Below are 20,597 nucleotides of genomic sequence, written 5' to 3' on the forward strand. Positions count from 1 at the left end.
ATTTCTTTTTTTCTGTCAATTTATTTAGAAGCCACTCTCCAGCTTTGATTACTGCAGCTTTCAAGTGCTACCAGAGTAGTTTCAAGTGGAAGGGTTTTGAAAGGGGATTGCAAAAGGAAATACAAGTTAAGTCTAGACTACACAATCCTTTCTAAAGGAGCACCTAGCATCAGGACCTGATTGTTGCTGGAAAGACAAGAGGCAGTTTATAGGCTTTTTCTGTCAGCAATCTTAACTTTGTTTTAAGATTAAAGAAGTGCCTTCTGGATTTTGTTTCCCCAGCTGAGGAAAGATTTGATTTTCGGAAAGTGCATCTGCATTCTGAACACCCCACTGTTTTTGGATGTCTTAAGATTGGGAGCTGAAACTGTCCAGTGACCTCTGAAAGAAGCCACTTGTAGAACCCAGAGCAAGAACATTATAGATGCTTCCAAAGCCACATGCTTGCAAAGTAATGACGTTTCCCCCCATAATCTGCAACAGAATGTATTCAGTTCCTTCATGGAAAATTGCATACCCCCCCTTCCAAAATACTGTGAGTCATGAGAAGATAGTATCAAACCAGCTATTTATTTTGTAGTAAACACCCACATCCTGAACTCTCTGTGATCTCTGCTACATCAGCTCAGCACTAATTAACACAGTGTAGGAATCCACAGCTACACGGGAGAGAAGCAGCAGGCAGGATAACATAGAGGATATAAGCAACTGAATATGTTTCAGAGCCATTGCGGTTTTGGGGAGGATACCCTGGACTCCAGGCCCCAGGGTGGGGACAGGTGATCCTTTACTTAGTCCTCCTCCTCCCAAAATAGTGCTTGTAAGCAGCAGGGTAGCCATGGCGAAAAGCGTACATTTCACAGGGGTAGTAATCCTCGCAGAGCTCCCTCTGATGCTCCTGGGGTGCCTTACTGCGCTCCCTGATCCTGTAAAGGTAGGAGAGAAGAGGGGTAAGTGCTGTCATCTTAAATATCTGTCTACAGCCTCTTCCTGTCCCAAAAACGCCCCCTGGGATTAAGGATCCACCATCAGAGTCCATCATCCAGCTACAGAGCTTTTAGCACGCCAGCTTCTGGTTACCACACCCAGGGAGTGACTACAGCAGGAATGCTTTGCCTCCTCAGGCAACTTTTTATTTAGGGGCTAAGTAAGGTGGTGGGGAGAGGGGAATGGCTCCAGCCTCAACCTGAGGAAGGGTCCTTCCTTTGCAGCCTTCCCCAGCCTGCTCTCTTCAGCTGTTCTGCTCTTTCCCAAACATATACATAGAAAAAAGACCTGAAATATTCTGCAAAGAGGTCACCTGGTACTGAGGAGGTTTGCCTTATGCCTCACTAAGAGATGATTTCTATGCTTCAGTCTTTATTTTCACAAGCCTTGAATAAGGCAATTAATTGGTTATTTCTGTATTTTATATATGAGGCAAGGAGGCCCTCAGAGGGTCCTTTGATTTAGAAAAGGCCATGCAACTTCTGCATGAGATCTGAGGACTAGAATAAGATTTCAAGCTGAACTTTCTTTCAGACCATCCCACACTCATTCTCTCGCCTCCTGTTGGTGCTTCCTTCAGAAAAATTAATCAGTCTTCTCAGCATGTGACACGTCTCCAAACCAAAGGACCTGCTCTCTCTTATCTGAATTCTTGCTTTTCCTGGGACTGGGGACTTAAATGATACCTCACATTAAAAGAGGGACTGAGGCTTCTCACAAGTCACCATGGCTGCCACCCCTGGTACCAGCCTATGCTTGGCAAGGAGGAATCTCATCCCACTCTCAACCTCAGCATCCTGAGGCCGTGACATACCTCTCCTGAGTGATGGCTCTTAGTCTTGAGTCAGCCTGTATGAAGTCATTGGCCCTTCGCCTGTTGAGGAAGGGATCTGAGAAGGCAAGGGGTTATTCAGAGTGGCACTTTTTCAATGCCAGATTTCAACAAAAGCTAGCTTCCTCCTTTATAAGAGCCCCCTGGTCTGCCCTCCCATGCACAATGAAATCCAGGACCTTTTAATATTCCCTTCTCTCCCCTGGCTGGTTCATGTAGAGGCTCTGTCAGTGGCTGGTTCAGAAGTGCTGTACAGAAGTGCCCATGCTGCTCTTGTTCTGCTGTTATTCAAATCACCCAGGGGAATGTTACTGTGATTTTTGCTGACACAGCCCCTCTGAGTGAGTGGAGCTTGGCCCTGAAGAGGTAGGCACCAAGCTACACAGACCATGGGACATCTGAGCACTCTCAGAAGAACTACAAGAATTATGAAATTGCACACAGGAAGGGCCTGAGTAAGTCTCTCTGCCTCCAAGGTTACACAGTCATTGAGAAGTCTGTGTGGCAGTTTTGGACTGAGGGGCCTGAAAGTTCCTTCTGACTGTTTTGAGAAACATCACAGTCCTGTTGCAGAGTTCAGGAGTCTGAGGACATCATAGATATTGGCTTCTACATCTGCCTTTGTTTTGCTGACAACCTGCTTTGTGAAGTTCTTCCAGATGTCCTAATTTCTTTTTAATTTCGATTCACCTGTTCTCTATCTCTTCAGGATATAGCTTGTTCCAAAGTGAGACTTTCCACCCTTTTCATGCTTTTCCTAAGACACTCTCTCCCTCGTCCATCCAAAGGAACCCTCCTATTCATACACCCTGCCTGCTTCCAAGGTGCTTAGATTAAGGCTCTCCTTGTTTTTGGGAGAGAATAAATTCTGTATGTGGCTCCTATTGTACCTCTTTCTGTGCTCATTCCGGAGTTTTTTGAGCAATGTCCTTTTTCTAGTGTCAGTTAACCTGGTTTTGGTATATGTAACAGAGACCTGAGCTCTGTTCCCAAATTCTGTTTTCCAGTTCTCATTATATCCTATGCAAAATGGTGGTATGAGTTTGTGCCAAAACATGTGAAGTCTTCTTTTAGCTCTCTCCCTCTTCATTCTGAAACTCCATCACTCAGAAAATTCAATTTCCCTGGATTCAGTGGTTCTACCTATTTTATCCCTAGTAGGAGTACACGTAAATGATCTTGGACATATCTGTAGTACTCTTCAAATTCAATAAGAGTAAAGCAGTCTCTTACTGAGATACTCGTGGGACTCCATGCTCTCATGGGACTCTGTGGAAAGAAAGAATGAAACATGTATTATGACCCTGTATCAATGGGATTCAGTATTTCATACACCATAGATCGACAGAACACACATAGAAATCAGAGAAACCACGTTTTAAGTCACTTGTTTAAAAGGAAGAGAAAGGGATGAGTGGTGTGACCTAGAATTTATATGAGGAGTTTAAAGTGCTCAGGAGTTTAATACAGAGCTACCCGGTGATTTAGTCAGTGCTTCCCAGATTCATGCTTGGTCATCCAGCCTGATTCTCCAGCATAGTTCCTCACCTTCTGCTCCTGACACTACAGTGGATGGGATACCAATTTACCTCCAAAGCTTGCATGTGTTCTTAGAGAATGGATTAGCACCATGAAACGCACTTGACTCTTGCATGAAGCAGCATTTTAATTCAACCTGTATGGAACTGTGTGCCTCACAGGAAAACAGGGATGATATTACAGAAGGAAAAAGGGTAATCTTCCAATTAGCAGGGAATAATTGAGAATTAGCACTCTCATCATAGTCCAGACAACAAAGGGACAAAAAGAGCAGTCTGTGAGGTGAGCCAGAACAAGAGAGGAAGGGCTTGAAGCATCCTGGACCATGAATTCCAAAGACTGGAGATAACAGCTCTGGATCAGGGCTAGGAGGATCTGACACAAGGGCAGGAAAGCAGGCAAGAGACCAAGTTAAGAGCAAATAAGTCACGAAGTTAAATAACAAACATCTGAACAGATGCATAAACGTCTGCAGGTTTGGAGTTTTCATTCTACCTAGCAATAAAGGTCACCTACCATAGCAAGTGGCAGCCATCACCAAGAGAGCCAGGAGCGTGAGGATGACGAGAGTGCGCATTGTGCCAGTGCAGGGAGGAATCTCTCACTCTGTCTTTCTTACTGTGTTTTACTCTCTTCTCAATGAGGGTAGCTGGAGATCCTGGGCTGACTGCAAAATTAGCAGTAGAATGTTTATTATGAAAACAGAGCTAGGAAGGAGCCCATTGAAGAGCCTGGGCAAGGTGACAGCTAGCTGGTACACACTCTTCTTGGAGCTATTACAAAACATCCTCTATGAGCAGACTGGATTCGGTTTTGGGAAGGAACAGGCATGTCCCCTTCCTCTCATAGTTCAGGGCTGGGGGACATAATCCACAGGCAAACATATCCCTAGCACTCCACTCTCAGAAAAGCTGGCCTAGGCAAGTGGAAGGAATTTCACAGGCTGCCAGGGGCCCAAAGGCAGAGGTGTGTGTTGATCCCAAACAGAAATATTTGTTTTTCTGATTTTTCCTTTGATCTGCTCTCTTTGCTCTCATCATACTCTTTCTGGATACAACCAGCCCAAACTCTTCTTTCAGCTTTGCCAGTGGTGACACAGTGCACGAGGCTTCAAACATTCCTGTCCCACTCAGTCCCCCTCTCTCCAGCTGGCCTCTGCTGCAATGCCAGCCTGCCAGCTACCACAGGAGGAATACAACCCTGCTGCCCCTTTTCATCTCCTACTTTATTGCTTCAGGAGTGACAAGCAGCGAAGAATCCCTCTGAAAGAATCCCTCTGCTGGCGGGATCAAGATTTTTGTACAGAGACGACAGCAGCACCCAGAACTCTACCTTTGAAGGCTCTCACTGTAGTGCTGACCCTAGACTCATCTCACAGCCCAAAGGACAACATCTTGTTGGAGTCAGAGGCAAACATTTCCTTCTCTGGTCTAGCACTAGCAGTCCTTGCCTCACTGGGCACATGTCAATGTAAGGCTTTTCATCTGGGATGAATCTTCAAGGCCAGCAGTCTCAGGGAGAATTATCTTGCCTTTTAACACCTAAAAGACTTTGGATTCAATACCATGGGCAGCAGAGATGGACAAAATATCAGGTGTTCCACTCTCCAACTCTTGGAACAGTAGAAAGCAGTGAAAGAGAAAAGGAGTTACAGAGATGGCTATCCCTGCAGTGTGAAAAGGAAAGAGTTTGCTAGAGGCAAGGTAGAGAGGGAGGGTGGATACCCACTGCCTGCCAGCCCCCAGTGGCAGTGATGGGACTGAGACCCCACACACTGCCTGGGGATGAGCCTAGGGCACAAGGGCACAGGAACTGTTCTTATGTCTCATCCAAGCTGTGACTACTGCCTGTTTTGTTTATATGTATATGCAGGTATCAGGATTTCCCACTGACAGGATACAAAGTGAAGGCACTCTGGGTGCAGACCATTCTCCCCAAACCACTGCATTGCTGTCACTGCTGTCACCTTCCTAGGCCAATCTGTGAAGCCGCACTGAATATAACACAGCCAAGAACTACAAGGACATGTGGCAAGAGCCTAACACTTCACCAGTGAGGACTGAAATTCATTGGAAAAAGATTACTCTGGGCTTTGCAATTTACCCTCTCAATGCCAAACTCATGACCCTTTCCTGAAATCTCCTGTCTCAGGAAGAAAAACTGACCAGGGACTTCAACTTCAGGCCAAAGAGAAAAAATTGCTCTTTGTCCCTGTTATCCCACCCCATGTGGAGAGAAGCTCAGTCCTGCACCATCAAGCCCCCCCCCCGAATACACATCCACTTCTTGCCTGTTCAGTGCTTTGCCTGAAATGAGGAGGAAAACAGGAAAAAGCCACGTTGTTGAATGTGGATTTCATAGGTTTCCCAAATGTCTTGGACAGTAGTTGCTAAGAAAGGAAAACACGAGGGAGAGGCTGGAGGACAGACCCCAGTGGGAAAACAGAGGGGCACAGAGAGGAAGATGCTGGGTGTACTTTGGAATGAAAGTGAGGCTGCCCAGTGGTAAATTCCAACATGCTTTCCAGCCAAACCCTCTTTATTTGTCTTCACTCAGAGCAGAGCCTTCTGCTCCCATTTCAGAGGACTCTGGTCCCAGAATGCCTGGAGCATACCCTGCCATCAACCACAGGAGAACAGCCACAAACACCACTTTAACCCAAATGTTTCATTTTTCGCCACAGAGGCAATACATTTTTCAAGGGATGAATGAACATGCCAGCTACGCAGCCCAACAACACCTCTTTCGGGGAATGCTTCCTCTTGGAAAAGAGCTCCTTTCTACTCCCCCTGCACTCCACACTTTCCCAGCACACATCTCCCCTGTTCAACAACAGTGGGCTGCCCTGGGGGTAACACACTATGCAACACAGCGAGCCCAATACCCCTGCTTTCTTGCAGCATCCATTGGTTAGAAATACAGAAAGGAGCTAAATCAAATCTGCACATGCCAGGGAAATCTCTGTAGACTCACAAATAAAGGAGGGATGAGAAAAGCAGCCCTGATGTGTCTGCAGCTGGAGTGGAAAATCACAACACTATACACACTGTAGCACACACGCCTAACATTTTACAGTAGTGAAGCACCAGCAAGGCAATAATATTAAGCAGCTGTCCAGGAAAAGCAAGGCAGTCATTGCATACTCACTAAGCTGTTGCTCCCCTGCCAGTCTGCAGCTCTCGTCCCAGGGGGCAGCTCTCCTGGCGTCTTGGACCCTGGACCGAAGAAGAGGGACCTCTTATTTATTAGCACGGATCAGTGACTCCTCCCCTCTCCCACTCTTGATCCACCCCCAGGCTACCATCAGAACCACCTTCTGCCCACTACCCAGGAGCCAGCAACATCAAAGAACTGAGCCAAAAGGGAGAGCCAGAGCACACACCAGCGGCTAGTGGGGGCACAGCCACATCCAGCCTGCCCTTCTGTGCCTGGGAGCAGTGAGTGGAGGGATATGAGAACAAGCTCCAGTCTCCTTCTTTGTTGCAAGAGCCCCCCCTGCCATTCACCCTCTCCTTTTGTGGCTGTGCTCTATCTCAAGCTCCAGTGCTAGCCAGGACACCTGTTCTTCCACAGGGAACCATAGGCCAGGAGCTTTCTCCCATCTCTCTTCATGCTGCTTTTACAACTGATCCCCCCTCTTAATGTCAGACAAATATCAGACCGAAAACTGACATAACAAGGGTGTCAGCTCCAAAACCCCCAAAAGTGACACATGCTATGAGTCCAAGAGCTGTCTTACACAAACCCAGACCCCTGAGATGCACCCTCTGCTCACATGGGGCTCACAGCAGTGCTGGGCAGCCCAGGACGTGCCACTGCTCAACTGGCCTTTGGACTTCTGGCCCAAAAGGAAAATGATAGCATATCCATGGAGATAAAGAACACTGCTCACTGTTTGGACAGAGAACATTGAGCAGCTCCTGTCCAAGGGTTTTGTCTTTAGCTCCCACTGTGCTCTGTGAGTTTGGGGAAGGTTCAGACTTCACTGTGGCAGCAAGGTACCGTGCTACCTGTGTCCTTGTACCAGCAGCTGTTGGTCCTCAGAGCCTGAGGACAGCAATCTTGAACTGTGCTCAAGGCAAAGGGCACATGGTCAGGAACCACCATTGAAAAGTAGTGCAAGCAGGAGGGCATTTCTTGCCCTTGTCTACTGCCCTTCAGGGTCATCTAAGTTTTCAGCCCTATGGCATGCTGAGCCCTGAAAGAAAACAGGATTCACAAGATTTGGTCACCCTCATCTACCTAGATACTCGTAAATCATTTGCCCCAGTGCCATCTGGCAAACTCTTAGTTAAGTAGTAGAAAATGGGCATTAAAACCAAAACAGCAAAATAGTAAGGAACCAGACAAATGGGGCAAAAGCTTAAGCAGTGGAAAGGAGAAATTATGGGAAATTGCCAATTGAATTTCTCTTGGGACTAGTTTTACTTCACTTCACTTTGCTTCTCTTAATGACTGGCTTTAAAAATGAGTGCTTCTTGAGGAATCTTTTCAATAGCACAAAGCAAGAAGGCAACAGCAGTGAAAAGGAAGCCTGAGAGTAGGAAAAAAAGGATGACCTTTAAGTCTTCATTAACAGGAACAGAATATGCAATAGGGCAGAGGCAAGGTCTGCCATTGGGATTAGCAGTAAGAATCCTGCTGTAAATTAAAAGCTCATAAGCTGGAAGTAAATGGGGAACAAAAGGAAGAGCTATAAAGCAGCAATCATAAAGGCAAGGGCAGAATACTGATTCTGAGATGTCTACCAAGAATGTGCCAGCAGAAATAGGTGTCTGTTGCTGCCACTGTATAAGTTACCAGGGAAACCTCAGCAGGATTCCTCTGCACGGCCCAGGTCATCCCCTTCATGGAATAATTCTTGTGGGAAGTGCTATAGATAAGGACTAAAAAGACAATATGATTTTCACTCTCATCCAAAGTGACAGACCTTTTCACCATAGCCTGTGGGAGTTGCTAAGTCTCTCCATCCCTGCATTGACCTCCAGGCTTTTCCAGCAGGACAATGGACTAGCAGACAGGTTTTGTTTCCAGTGCCCCCAAGGGGCTGCTTCACAGTCTACGGCTCTCATGATTAGGAGAAGTCCCATTTCCAGCATCTGTCTTTAAAACCATGTTCTACATCTATGTCTCCCTTAATGAGTGCCCAGATCATGCTAGGAAGGCTTCAGCAGAGTTGCTGAGCACTCCAGTAAGGGAATAAACCCTATCAGCTCTGCAATAAAGCAGGGTTTCCAAACCCAGGTTGCCCAGGGTATCAAGTAACTGGACTTACCAATCTGAACTGTCCTTCTCATATTTGATTCTGTGTTTCAGGATGTAAGTTAGTCAACCACCACATGGTCTATGGCTTACGAAGAGATTTCTCAACATGATAAACAAGTGAGTCTTAGAACAACTAGTTCTACAGCACATGAGAAAACAAGACTTTATTTTTACTTTTCCATTTAGTCCTAAGTAATACCTAGGAACTGATCCAAGAAGCAAGAATAATTGAGCCACTAAGTAAGAGTGTTTGAGTATCCACAATATAATTAAAGTCAACAACCTCATGGAATAAATCGTGCTGAAAACTAGCATACTGACACTAAGCTTTAGAGAGGGAGATGTTTTTTAAACACAGAAGCTAGTCAAAAGACTATGAAATAAAAATAAACAGAACACATTTCAGACATTTAAAGAACTTGATATACATATCTGAATGAATGTGTGTTAGCTCTGGCAGCAAACTCACTCAGCTACTCAAAATTAAAACTTAAACTAGTTCAAATGCTAGTTGAACCTGGGGGGGGGGGGGGGGAAGTTTCAAAACTAGATTTAAAAATTTCCAAAGATTAAAATAAAGGGGGAGCACATAAACAGGAAAATCTAGTTTCATATCAATTAAACAATTTTTTTTCAAAATAACAGCAGCGATAAATTTCCACTTCCGTGATGGAATGGGGAAAAAAGAGTAATTCCATAAGTGGTGGGGTTTTTTCTTCAAAAATATTTAAACGCGTATCTTTGAAATCTGTCTTGACCTTTCCCCTAAGGAAAATTTTGCCACCAGCATTACAACTTCCTGCAAAAATATAAGTTTTCAGTGTGAAAATACATATTGGCTCTAACAATGTGGATCTATGTGTAGTCTTAGGACTGTTGTAAAAACCACCATCTGAAGCTCACAGACAGTGTCAGTCTTCTGTGGGTGGGAAGGCTCCCACACCGTCTTATAGCTATTTTCTTTCATGCTTCCTCCAACATTTTGGGCAGTTTAGGAGCTTCCCTTTCCATCTTACGTAATAACCAGTACACCTGCATGTCCAACCTGAAGGATGTCACAAAAGGTTGATCAGTATCTCAGGACTAAGGAGCAGGACTGAAAATCAACACCATGAAAAGGCCCAGATCTTTCTTACCTGAACAAATTCAGAAGATGAGAGGATAATTCTTCTTCCACTTGCTCTGACTTACAGGGTTTGGGCCTGTCTCTACATTAGTCATGACCACAAAGAGAAGTTTATAATTGGTGAGCTGTGGGTTGGTTGGTTGGTGGGTTGGTTGGTTGGTTGGTTGGTAAATTGGGGAGGTTTTTAGCCACTGTATTATGTTAGCAGTAGCAAAATTAAATTTAATTTTATCTACTGAAATTCAGAGATTAGTGTCCAGACACAACCTCTATGCAGCTGTGATCCGCAAAGTTACTCCCTGAAATCCATCAAGCTTCAAAACAAAGCCCAGTGTCCTAGAAAAATCTCAGTCTGGCTATGAATATAGGAGCATTTGGAGTCAGCAGTACAGCCTAATGGGAGCTCACTGCTCTCCAGTTCTCTTGTTGGAAAAAAGCCAGCCTGGCTCAAGCCTTCAACTCCAGTGCTCAGCACACTTCGTGGGATATCACTGAGTTACCTCCAAGACTGACTATCTCTGTTTGGCCAGGACTTCCCAGAACAGCTGTGTTTGGCTGGTAATAGGAAGTTCATGAGCAGAGAAGACTAAAATTTCACAGAAGTCAGACCAAGGTTATTCAGTTCACTGAATAAAGCAACCAAAACATTTCAGGGCCAAGAGCTAGGTCTGTTGCTTCCTTTGGCTTTACCCCCACCCACCCACACATATCCACATACACAGATCAGCATATTTCTCTTTTAGTCCGGGAAGGAAGGAAGAGACAGGATAATATTAATATTATTTGGATGTTGAAAAAATTGGCAGATGCTTTTGTGTAGAGATTAAATAACCCATATAAAAAAAAAGTTGCATTTCTTCTACTTCAAGAATCCTATGAAAAATGGGGCAAGCAAAATGTTCAAACTTGGTCTACATAAACAGAGCATATTTCTGGGCTGCACTCTTATGGGAAAAGGGAATAGAAACCTCCCTCCTTTTTCCACACCCATCCCCCTTGCTTCACCACATGAACACAAAAATGTCCTGACCTGATTAAATCTTTGGGATCAGATGAGATTTACCCGCCTTATTTCCTGTACAGACATGGGAAGAGATAAGAAAGCAGCTGTGGTTTCACTCTTCTCATCCATCTGGTAAATAAAAAAATAACAATAACGCTTCTTTCATTTTTTTTTTTTAAACAACATACTTAGGATAGCATCTTAGATGCCAAGTCTGCCAGCCCTTGTGAAGCCAAGATCAGATTGAAACATTTATGTTCTGTCTTGAATGCAGGAGGCCACTGAAGTATTTACAAGCATCCCTCTGGCGTTATATTAGTTTCTTTGTTCTATCTCAGTTCAGTATCTAAAGGACCATAAATGTTGTCTTTAGTAAGCAAATAACTTTTTCTGTGGCACATCAAGCCTCTGTTGTTAATATCAGATGGAGTACAGAGGAATGCTAGGGAGTGGAGGGAAACACGCAATACACAGCTAATTGTGAAATGCTGTTTGTGGCAAGAAGAAAGACATTCTTATTTATTGAAGCATGAAATCTGATTACTCTTATCTTCTTGTGCATAACTACAAATTAGATTAATGTTCCTAACATCACATGATAGTCAAATCATTTGACTTGATGACTTTCCTTAGTATTAATTTCACACTGTTTATATGATTTTTGATACATTTTTATCATTTATTTCTATTAAACTTGGCAAATTATTATTTTTATTAAGAAACGTGTTCACATAAAGCAGGAAAGAATTTTAAAAGGAGCAGGAAAGATAAAAGCAATTAAAGAAATGTTTGGACAGTGTTCTCAGGCTTAGGGAGTGATTCCTGGGGTTTCCTGCTCAAGGCCATGAGTTGGACTCAATGATCCTGATGGATCCCTTCTGACTCAGTATATTCTAAGATTCTGTGATAAATCAGATCTTTTAGATTACTTTTTCCTTCTTCCTAAAATGGCACTGGACTCCAAAAGCCACCACTGTGCCAGACATGTCTTTGTCATTATTGCTCCCAATTTTATTTAAATTATAAAAGAAACAATAAAATAACATAAATGGAGAAAAAAGAGAAGAGGTCTGGGTGTGGAAGCATTGGGAAGAAAGGCATAAGAAGGGCTACAAGAACAGCCCATATTAATGGCAGCTGGATTAACAGGTCATTAAGATCCCAGCATATTGACACAGGTCCTCTGGATATCCAGACTGGGGAGTTTAAAACCAGGTAAGTCCTAAAGACTTAATAAAAGTACGTCCTAAGACTTAATACAAGAAAAAAAAAGTGAGATATCTGGAGATGATGGTGCTAAGATAAAGAACAAGACTGAGCTCTAAGATACCGAGATGAGGAGACAAAGGAGAAGGAGTTTTAATGAAATTCAGAGGTGGTAAATATGGAGGCAAAAAAGACAACAGTTGCTGCCAACTCCTGTAGGATGCAAAAGATGCATCTAAAATGAGTATATGGTGGCCAAACTAAGAGAAACACTAGAGACACAGTGAGAACTCTGGAGCCTATGAACTGAATCTTCTATGTGATTGCAAGGAAACAGAATAGTATGAACAAATGCCTTCTGGTGCCCATGAATACGTGGTTGTGAGGGTGTTAGTCTGAGTGAGTGAAATCAGTGTGGTTTGAAATAAAATAACCTTTCCTTTTTATAGTGTCTTGCACTGCCCTCTGTTATTTTAATATTGCAACAATAATCCCTACAAAATGAAGCATCAGAAGGCAGTATAAAGACCTCCTATGATGTCCTCAGTATGGAAAACTCTTTATCCAAACCCATCTCCAGCTGTTCTGCAGCTTTGGAATTCATCTGCTTGGTAATTGGTTTCTTTTAGAGCTCTTTCCATTTGGTCTCATGTTCCTTTCAGCCAGGAGCTGGGAGGAAGACGAGGACAGGTGTAAAAGAAAATGAGCAAGACTCCAATGCTGCAGACATGAGGTGATAGTTTTGGATTCAACATTCCCCCTCATTTGCTCAGAAAAGCTGACCAGAGTCTCCTCTGCTGAAATTATCTGTCCTCTTTTGTCTACCTACATGATAAAGGATGTAATTCTAAGATTCAATGCAGAAGTCAAAAAATCACATAAGAACACACATATGATTTAAAACATGTACCAGTCACAGAAGTTGTATTCTACTATTTTCCACAGTAGAATCTTCCTTTAAAGACTTTTTCCAACAGAGACACTTTTGTCCTTCCTGGGCTTTCACTAATGTTTTTTTTTTCCCCCTGTGTTCCAGCAATAGGATCTGCTTACGATACTTCCTGGCACCAATTGGATTGTATTATTTGGGATTTCTTTTCACTGTTTCCCACCTACAACCATGGCTTCACTGGAAAATATTGCTGTACATTTATCAGGAAAATACACTGCATGAGTCACACATTGGGTACACGAGCAGTTACAACCCCGCTGGCTGGCTAAGCCTAAGATTAGTGACAATGTTGTTTACTACCATACATTTTCCATACAGCAGACATTGAATGAGAATCTCTGCTGTGCATATATTGTATCCCAAACATCTGGACATGCCTGTAGAAAACACCTTCCCCCATGTTACTTGGCCAAGCACCTGTCTGTCATTTCAGCCCTTTGAGGTAGGTGATTATCTTTCTTGATGGTCGTTTCGCTAGTGAACTGGAGGAGGAACCAACAAACCTACTGGAGGATCCATTAAATAAAATAGCAATACTACACAATAAATAAGACATACTCACTATCTCCTAAAAAGACCCTTGTCTATTTTGAGACCTGAGTGTATAAATGAACAATAATGATTGCAGTCAGCTGCAGTCAGCTTCATTAGAGTTGTCCAGGGAGGGATCTCATTAGGGTTAAGGTCCTGTTTTTACAGGACCAAGAGCTGTACAAACTGCAGAAGGGAGAGACCTGTGGTTATGTGCCCATCCTCAGCCCTCCACAGGAGAAGAGCCTGTCTGGCAGGAGCACCTCCAGCCAAGGGCTCTCTTATCACTGCCTGGCCTTCCCAAGCCTGGGGCTGGCTGATGACAAATGATACACAGGCACCTCCCAAGTTCACTCTCTTTTTCAGCCCCTGGAACTCTTCTGCACTGTCTGATCTCTCTGGGCTCTCTGTGCTATCACTCTAACAATGATCTGTTACTGTCCTCATCCTCTAGTGCAGGCACTGGATTGCTAAACAGAAATCTCTGTCATTACCTTATCTGGGAAGATCTCGAGTAAGTAAGAACATAAGAAAATCATTTATCACACTGAGTTTGCACTTCCAGAACGGGAAACCATCAATAAAACAGCAGCAGGAGTGCTCTGAGGAGCTCTGTACTGCCACAGAAGAGAGATCTGCTTGGCTGGCATGACAGCTGAGAGCTTGGTTTTAGCTCCTTCTCTCCTGCCTGACAGCAAGCACCTGAAATCTCAGATCAGGTGTCGGCACCTCCATGCAAAACTTAGCGCTGAGGCACAAAGTTTACCTTAACCTGCTCCTGAGAAAAAGGTTCCTGATATCTTGCTGCTGAAGCTTTTTCCTACCTATCCCTGCCTACCTGGGGGCTGTCCTTCATTCTTCTAAATTGTGTGAGCTCCCTGAAAAGCTACTGGGCCCCAAGAACATCCCTCATCCTTGTTCTTAGTGGGAACTTTTGCTGCTTTTGTCAGTGATCTGGGGAATGGGCTCCCTGGGATTTCTCAAAGTGGGTGGTGGAGCTTGGGGAGAAACAGAGGAGGATGGTGCTTGTTCAGAAATAGAGTCCCCTCCCACACATGTTGCCCATCTGTGACATCTCTGTCTGCCACAGAAATTCACATCTAATAAACTAAACATAAATAAAGGAGCGCCAAGTCTTTGGCTGATTGTCATGGCTAGAAATAGAAGCCAACTACTTCAGGAGCTTTGGGTTTGCATGCTTGATGGATTCCCAGCATAAGGACAGACATTCAGATAAACCCAGTAAGTAAACAATCCCACAGGAATTTTCAAGAAGGTGGTACTGAAGTGTGTCAAAGGACATTGGTACCACTGAAGGCAATAGGCAAGAAGCAAGGAGCAGCTCCCAGGCTGGGGAATTTGAGGATCCCAGCAAGAGTGTGAGGGCACGTTACGAGCAAGGCTACTGTACCCTTGATGTGAAAAAACTAATCATGCAGTTTTGGGACTTTCCACTTCTGCCCAACACATAGCCTCATAAAACCAGCAGCACCGTAGCACCTTAGAGACCACTGCCCTACTGTTGGGTGTGTCTGATCATTTGAGCGTGGGGACAGGACAAGCAGACACACAGACCACCTCATTTCCCTAGGAACAGCCAAAGAAAGAATCCCATCCTATTTGTAAAATGCTGGTAAAGCAGTTTCTTAAGTTACAAATATTCTGGATGCAGTTATCTTTATTGTTAAAAGAAGAAGGATTTCATTGTCCTAAATCACAAAGCCAGACTTGCCAAGGAGTCCACTGAAATACCAGTCTCAGGACTCAGAGACCAAACACAAACCTTCCAACAGGGCCCCCAGGCAAAGTGCTAATCCATTTGCTTGTGTTGCTTAAGTCTTTCTTCATCACCACTCTGACAGAGGGTGCCTGGTGTGTTCTCTCTGTTCTCCTTTTGCATAAGATATTTGTTCTTTTTAAAAGGTAGTGCCTGGGACACAAACGATAAGGCAGGCGCTCTTCCCTGGGAGCAGCAGTTTTATGCTTGAGGCAGAGCTGCCTCCAGGGCATGGGTATGGGCAAAAAAAAGAAATAAAAATCATACCAGGGTCAGAGGACCCATCACTCACATAGAGACAGGGAGCCAGCAGGGAGGAGGAGGGTGCAGTGAGAGCCAGCCCTGTCCTGGAGACTGAGAGGGAAGCTGTGGAATGCTTTGTACTCTCAAGCCTCCGCGCTGCTCGCAGACAGCAAGGCAGAAAGAAGAGACCCTGGTTTGGGATCCTGAGAACAACCTTAACGGGGTGATGCTCAGGTCACCCTGCTTCTGCCTGCTGCTCTGTGGGGCAGTGCATTTTTCCAGAGTGGTTTGTGTCTCTGTGGCAGTGAGCAGTCTCTGCAAACAGCAGAGACACCAGAGATGTGCTGTTCCCATGCTGGAGACCTGCAAGATGGAAGCACCTGAAAGAGCCATTAACCATGGCAGCATCCAGACCCCCGGATGACAGAACAGGTCTGTGAAAAGAAGACTGATAAACGATTAATGACTGTTGATCATTTGATATAAGCATTACTACCTCAGTTATAGCATGAGAAGCTGACTTTCACCTTAACAATACCTTCCTTTCTGCTGCTATCTTGCCATGACTAAAATGTACCAAGCAAGGGCTCATTCACATTTTCTTCTCACATGCCACTTGTACGAATTGATTATGCAAATATACCTTCTTAATATCTTTGTAATAAAATATTTTAAATACAACAATATTTAAACATTTTCTAATTATTCATATTGATTACACAAATATATATACTTAATATCTGCTTAACATAATATTTTCTCTTACTGCTAGTATCTCAACAGAGCGAAAAACTTGAAAATGTTGCTATGAGATGGGGTCTGAAACCCAGGATGCCCAGGGATCCAAGGAAACACAGCAACTGCTTGGAGAAAACAACGTGTCAGGGAAGGACATTCACCATCAGACCCCAAAAGAATAAAGCAGTTCATCCAGGAGGAAAGGTCTCACTGGCAAGGAGTGAGAGATGGAGGGAAAACAACAATCCAGGTCTGTTCAGCTTCAGTTATGCCAAACAAGCAATCAAACAAGATACTCCTAGTGAAATAGTGCCATTTCAACTTAGGAAAATAGCCATCGAGAGTCACAGAGAGAGGGAAGGTGAAGAGAAAGTGTGGCCATATGGCATACATTCAGGAGATCTGCATGGAGAAGATCTGGGCTCTGTCTCCAGCTCTGCCTACAGTCTTCATCAATAGTCTGGGGTAAGTTACTGTCTGTCTCTTCTGTTTCTCAGCCAAAGAACAGAAAAAAATTGTCCAAGAAAAATAAAGTCTTGACTGCAATGGGAAGTCATGATGTATCCAGGATCAACACCCACACTGAATTCCAAGATGCCAAAGAATAATCAGAGCACAACAGATTTATATTGAAAATAACACCTCTGTATTTTAAAACACAATCTTTCAGGCATACAGCCCTCTATAATTTAGTGAAGAAGAAAACAGATGAACATTTTTTTTTCTTGAGGTGATGATTCTATTCCTTTCTAGCAATTAACAGCAATAGAGAAAAAAAATCAGGAAAACTGCAAGTTCCCATCCTGCTCTTCTGATAGTTGATTAGAATCCCGAGGACTTGACATTTGTCTGCAGTTGCCCACACAAATAATGGAATTAGAATCAGAATGCACCTGTGCTATGTCTTCTGGCACCTACAGCAGTAATGATGTGCTGCATTAAGATGGACTGAGAAAGTTACAGACAGCCACCCCACCAATGCCTCATCTGCTAGGTAAAAGGCAAGAAGTAATGTGGTGATGTAGACATACAAAACACGTGCCATGGGTGCCACAGAGTTACACTAATCCCTAACAAGATGACGAAATGTGGGCTCTGTCTTCCTCTGAGGAGCAGAGGAAGGTAGGAGACATGAAGAATATGTAATACTATAACACAGGGATAGGGAGAAACCTGGAGTGCTCACACAGCCCATGTGTTTAGGCTGAAGACTGGATGGGGCATTTCAATCTGTATGTGGACAGGATGTGGGGTTCTCCAGGGGCTGTTGTGACCCGTGGAGGATTCAATGGCTTGAGCCCTGATGAGCATGTGGGGAGGAGGACACAGAGCTGTTTGCAGCTGTGATACAGAGGGCAACTCTGAATAGCTGCCATAGATGGAGGCCTGGTGCAGGCAGGGATGCAGTTATCCATGGGCCTTTCCTCTAGGCCAAAATTGCTGCTTTACGGATCATGCCTGCCTGACTGTCTGGATTTGCAGGTACTTTAGCAGAAAAGGAAGAAATTCAAATGAGAGAACAAGCACACTCTTTTTCCATGTGCATCTTGTGGTTTTGCAGGTTTTTCCACTGAAAATGTTCCTCTGAAGTTTCTTTAGTGAGTAAGCCAAAATGGGTCAAAGAGTTACTTGATTCACAGCCTCAGAAAAAACACTTCTGTGTTCTCTCCTCTACCATTATCAGTTCTCTGTGGTATCCACCCAGCACCTTCCCTCACTGACCCTTACCTGTTACTACCACATCACTCCTCAGGCAAGCCTTCTTTCAAAACAGCCTTTGACTCTTCCTTGCCCTCCACTTTCACAGTCCTGCAAACCACTGTCCCAGTTGTGTCCTTCAGACAATATTTCCTCCTCCTGTATCAACTGTGCCCACCTCTTTGCAGCCTGTGGGCTGCCATTTTTGGTACTGAGAGGAACCCTTCCTGTGTGGAGGTGACTAAGAGTGACTAAGTCCTGTGATCTGCCCACCAGCAAAAGAGTTTATTTCTAATATTTCTGCCCAATTTATTGATTTAGCCTCCTTCCAGATGAACTTCCCTTGGCCCCTCAGCACAAGGGACACATGGAGTTCCTGGAGTGACTCCAGCAGAGGACAACAAAGTCAATTAAGGGACTGGAGCATTTCTCTTATGAGGAATGGCTGAGGGAGCAGGGACTGTTCAGGCTTGATAAGAGATGGCTGAAAGAGGACCTCATCAATGTCTGTAATCTGAAGGGGGTGTGTCGAGAGGATGGATTCAGGCAGTCTCTTCTCAGTGGTGCCAAGCAACAGGACAAGAGGCAATGAGCAGAAACCGATGCACAGAAAGTTTTGTATCTGAATATAAGGAAGAATTTATGTATAGTGCAGGTGACTGAGCACTGGAACAGATTGCCCAGAAAGGTTGTGGAGTGTCCCTCACTGAAGATATTCGAGAACCATCTGGACACAATCCTGTGCCATGTGCTCTGGGATGACCCTGCTTGAGCAGGGAGGCTTGGATCAGATGACCTTCCACTAGACCCATTCTGTGATTCTGTGAACAGAGGTGTCAGACAGCCACACTCTTCATCCATTTATGATGAGGAAGGCAGTGGTTCCTACCATATGTTGTTCTAAATCATCACTATCTCCTCCCCATTCTGGGAACTGAGGCTCAGCTCACTGCTGGACTTCTGTGCATGAGATGGGATCTGACTTAGGCACCGTAAAATTCATCCTGTGACAGCTATTCTGGGAAATATCTGAGAGATTTAAAAAAAAAATATTCAAAGTTGGTAGGATCCCTAGAAGAAAGAAAGATGTTCAGTCCTGCCTTGCTGTGCTGGTAGTTGACCTCTGCATGCAAAAGGCACCAGGGATCCATGGCCTGGGAGATGTCATTGCCTTTGTGCTGGCAGTCAGAGGCATCTCAGCAGTGCCCAGCCACTGCCAAGAGCAGGAGCAGTGCTGACAAGGCAAATTCACATGCACTACACCTTCTTCAGGGTAGATGCAAAGGTTGTTCAGTCCTTCTGCAGTTCCTTCAAGTTCTCTGCAGCTCAGCAGCCCCTCATAGCCAGATCCATAGCTCTGTGTGCAGTGGGACTGAAGTGATAAAGATGAGGCACAGATTTTCATAAACAAAGTCTTGGTTCAACCTGCAGGAGATGGGGGCTAGTTCATCTCTAAGCAGCAATTCATTGTTTAATGTCACATGCAGCGGTTCAGGGGAACAAAATAAAAAAAATTGTTAGTCCCCCTTGCTGAACCTCCAGGTCTCTGTAACATTCTGCTTCTGGAGATGTTCAAATACATATGAAATTGCATCTTCCACAGCACAACCCAATTCCTTGCTCCCTGGGGTAAAGACAACAGCTCTGACATGACTCTGCAGCCTCACTTTTCTATCAGGCAAAATTCTTAGATATTTTGAATGTCCTTTGAGTTCAGTGGCTGCTGCAGAGCAGGGGTTCTCATACCACAGTGTGTCCACAATGCTGAGGTGAAAGGGAACGCTTCATCCTGCCCTCTGTCAATTTGCATCTCAGGCTTCCTCCATTTGCAAACCAAACCAGCCTCCCCAGACAGCTCAAAACATCTGGGCCACATACATCACAAGTTCAGGTCAGGGATGACACAACGGGGCACAAAACCCAAAGGTAAAACAAATAAGAGATTGACCCATGCACATGATTCTGCCTCTGTTTTCTACCTCAAATGCCCTATCTCAGTGACTAAGCCCACTAAAACTGCACTGCAAAAGCTTTTGGGCACAGGGATTAAGGCAGACCCCTTTATACCACTACCACCACATCTGTGCACAGGGCATCCTGTGTGCAGCACCCCAGGCTTGTTTGTGCTAAGTTCTGCAAAGTACTGCAGAACAGCTGGAGGAGGAGGACGAGGCTTTTCCTGTGGCTTGCTTGTGGCTCTCTAGTTTGTTGGTTAGATGCAGAGCTCTGTAAGGTGCAGAGGGAATTAAACTCCCCAGTGTACATAATGAAGCTCCTCAAAAGTTATCCCTATAATTATCAGTGTACACACAGCTGTGAGCACAGTCACTGGGGACACTGCTTTTACTCCCAGGCTTGTTTGCAGAACCAGAGCTTCATTCATGTCCTATTTTGTTTCCCTGCAGCACTGAGAAAGAGTCACGTCGCTGTGCCAAATTTCTGCAACTGGCCAAGACACAGACTTCAGGCACTCGTGCAGCAGGTCAGGCCCCCCACACTCTTTGGTCTGGACCACAGACAGATGTACATGACACTGGAAACACCTACAATGGAAAGAATCCTCACAGATGTCTCCCCAGAAGGCCTCCCCTCTCTACCATACTGCAGAGAAAGGAATAAACCCTTCCTAGGGAGGAGCAAGGTATTGCTGTAAAAAGGAGCAGTTTTCCAGCTGAGGGAAAGTGAGCAGGGTTCTTTGCA

The 20,597-nt window shown here is 44.5% G+C and overlaps 1 protein-coding gene across 1 annotated transcript; it reads right to left on the bottom strand.

The window, feature by feature from the left end:
• Positions 1-787: 787 nt before the first annotated feature.
• Positions 788-3,935, bottom strand: MGP (matrix Gla protein). The gene is made up of 4 exons (XM_062491398.1): positions 3,875-3,935; positions 3,053-3,088; positions 1,802-1,877; positions 788-926 (listed from the first exon to the last, which is right to left on the bottom strand). Exons 1-4 carry the CDS (start codon positions 3,933-3,935, stop codon positions 788-790), a joined length of 312 nt encoding a protein of 103 aa, XP_062347382.1.
• Positions 3,936-20,597: the final 16,662 nt, after the last annotated feature.

The sequence above is a fragment of the Cinclus cinclus genome, chromosome 4 (genome assembly GCF_963662255.1).
Source record: "Cinclus cinclus chromosome 4, bCinCin1.1, whole genome shotgun sequence".
In the NCBI taxonomy this organism is placed as follows: Eukaryota; Metazoa; Chordata; class Aves; order Passeriformes; family Cinclidae; genus Cinclus; species Cinclus cinclus.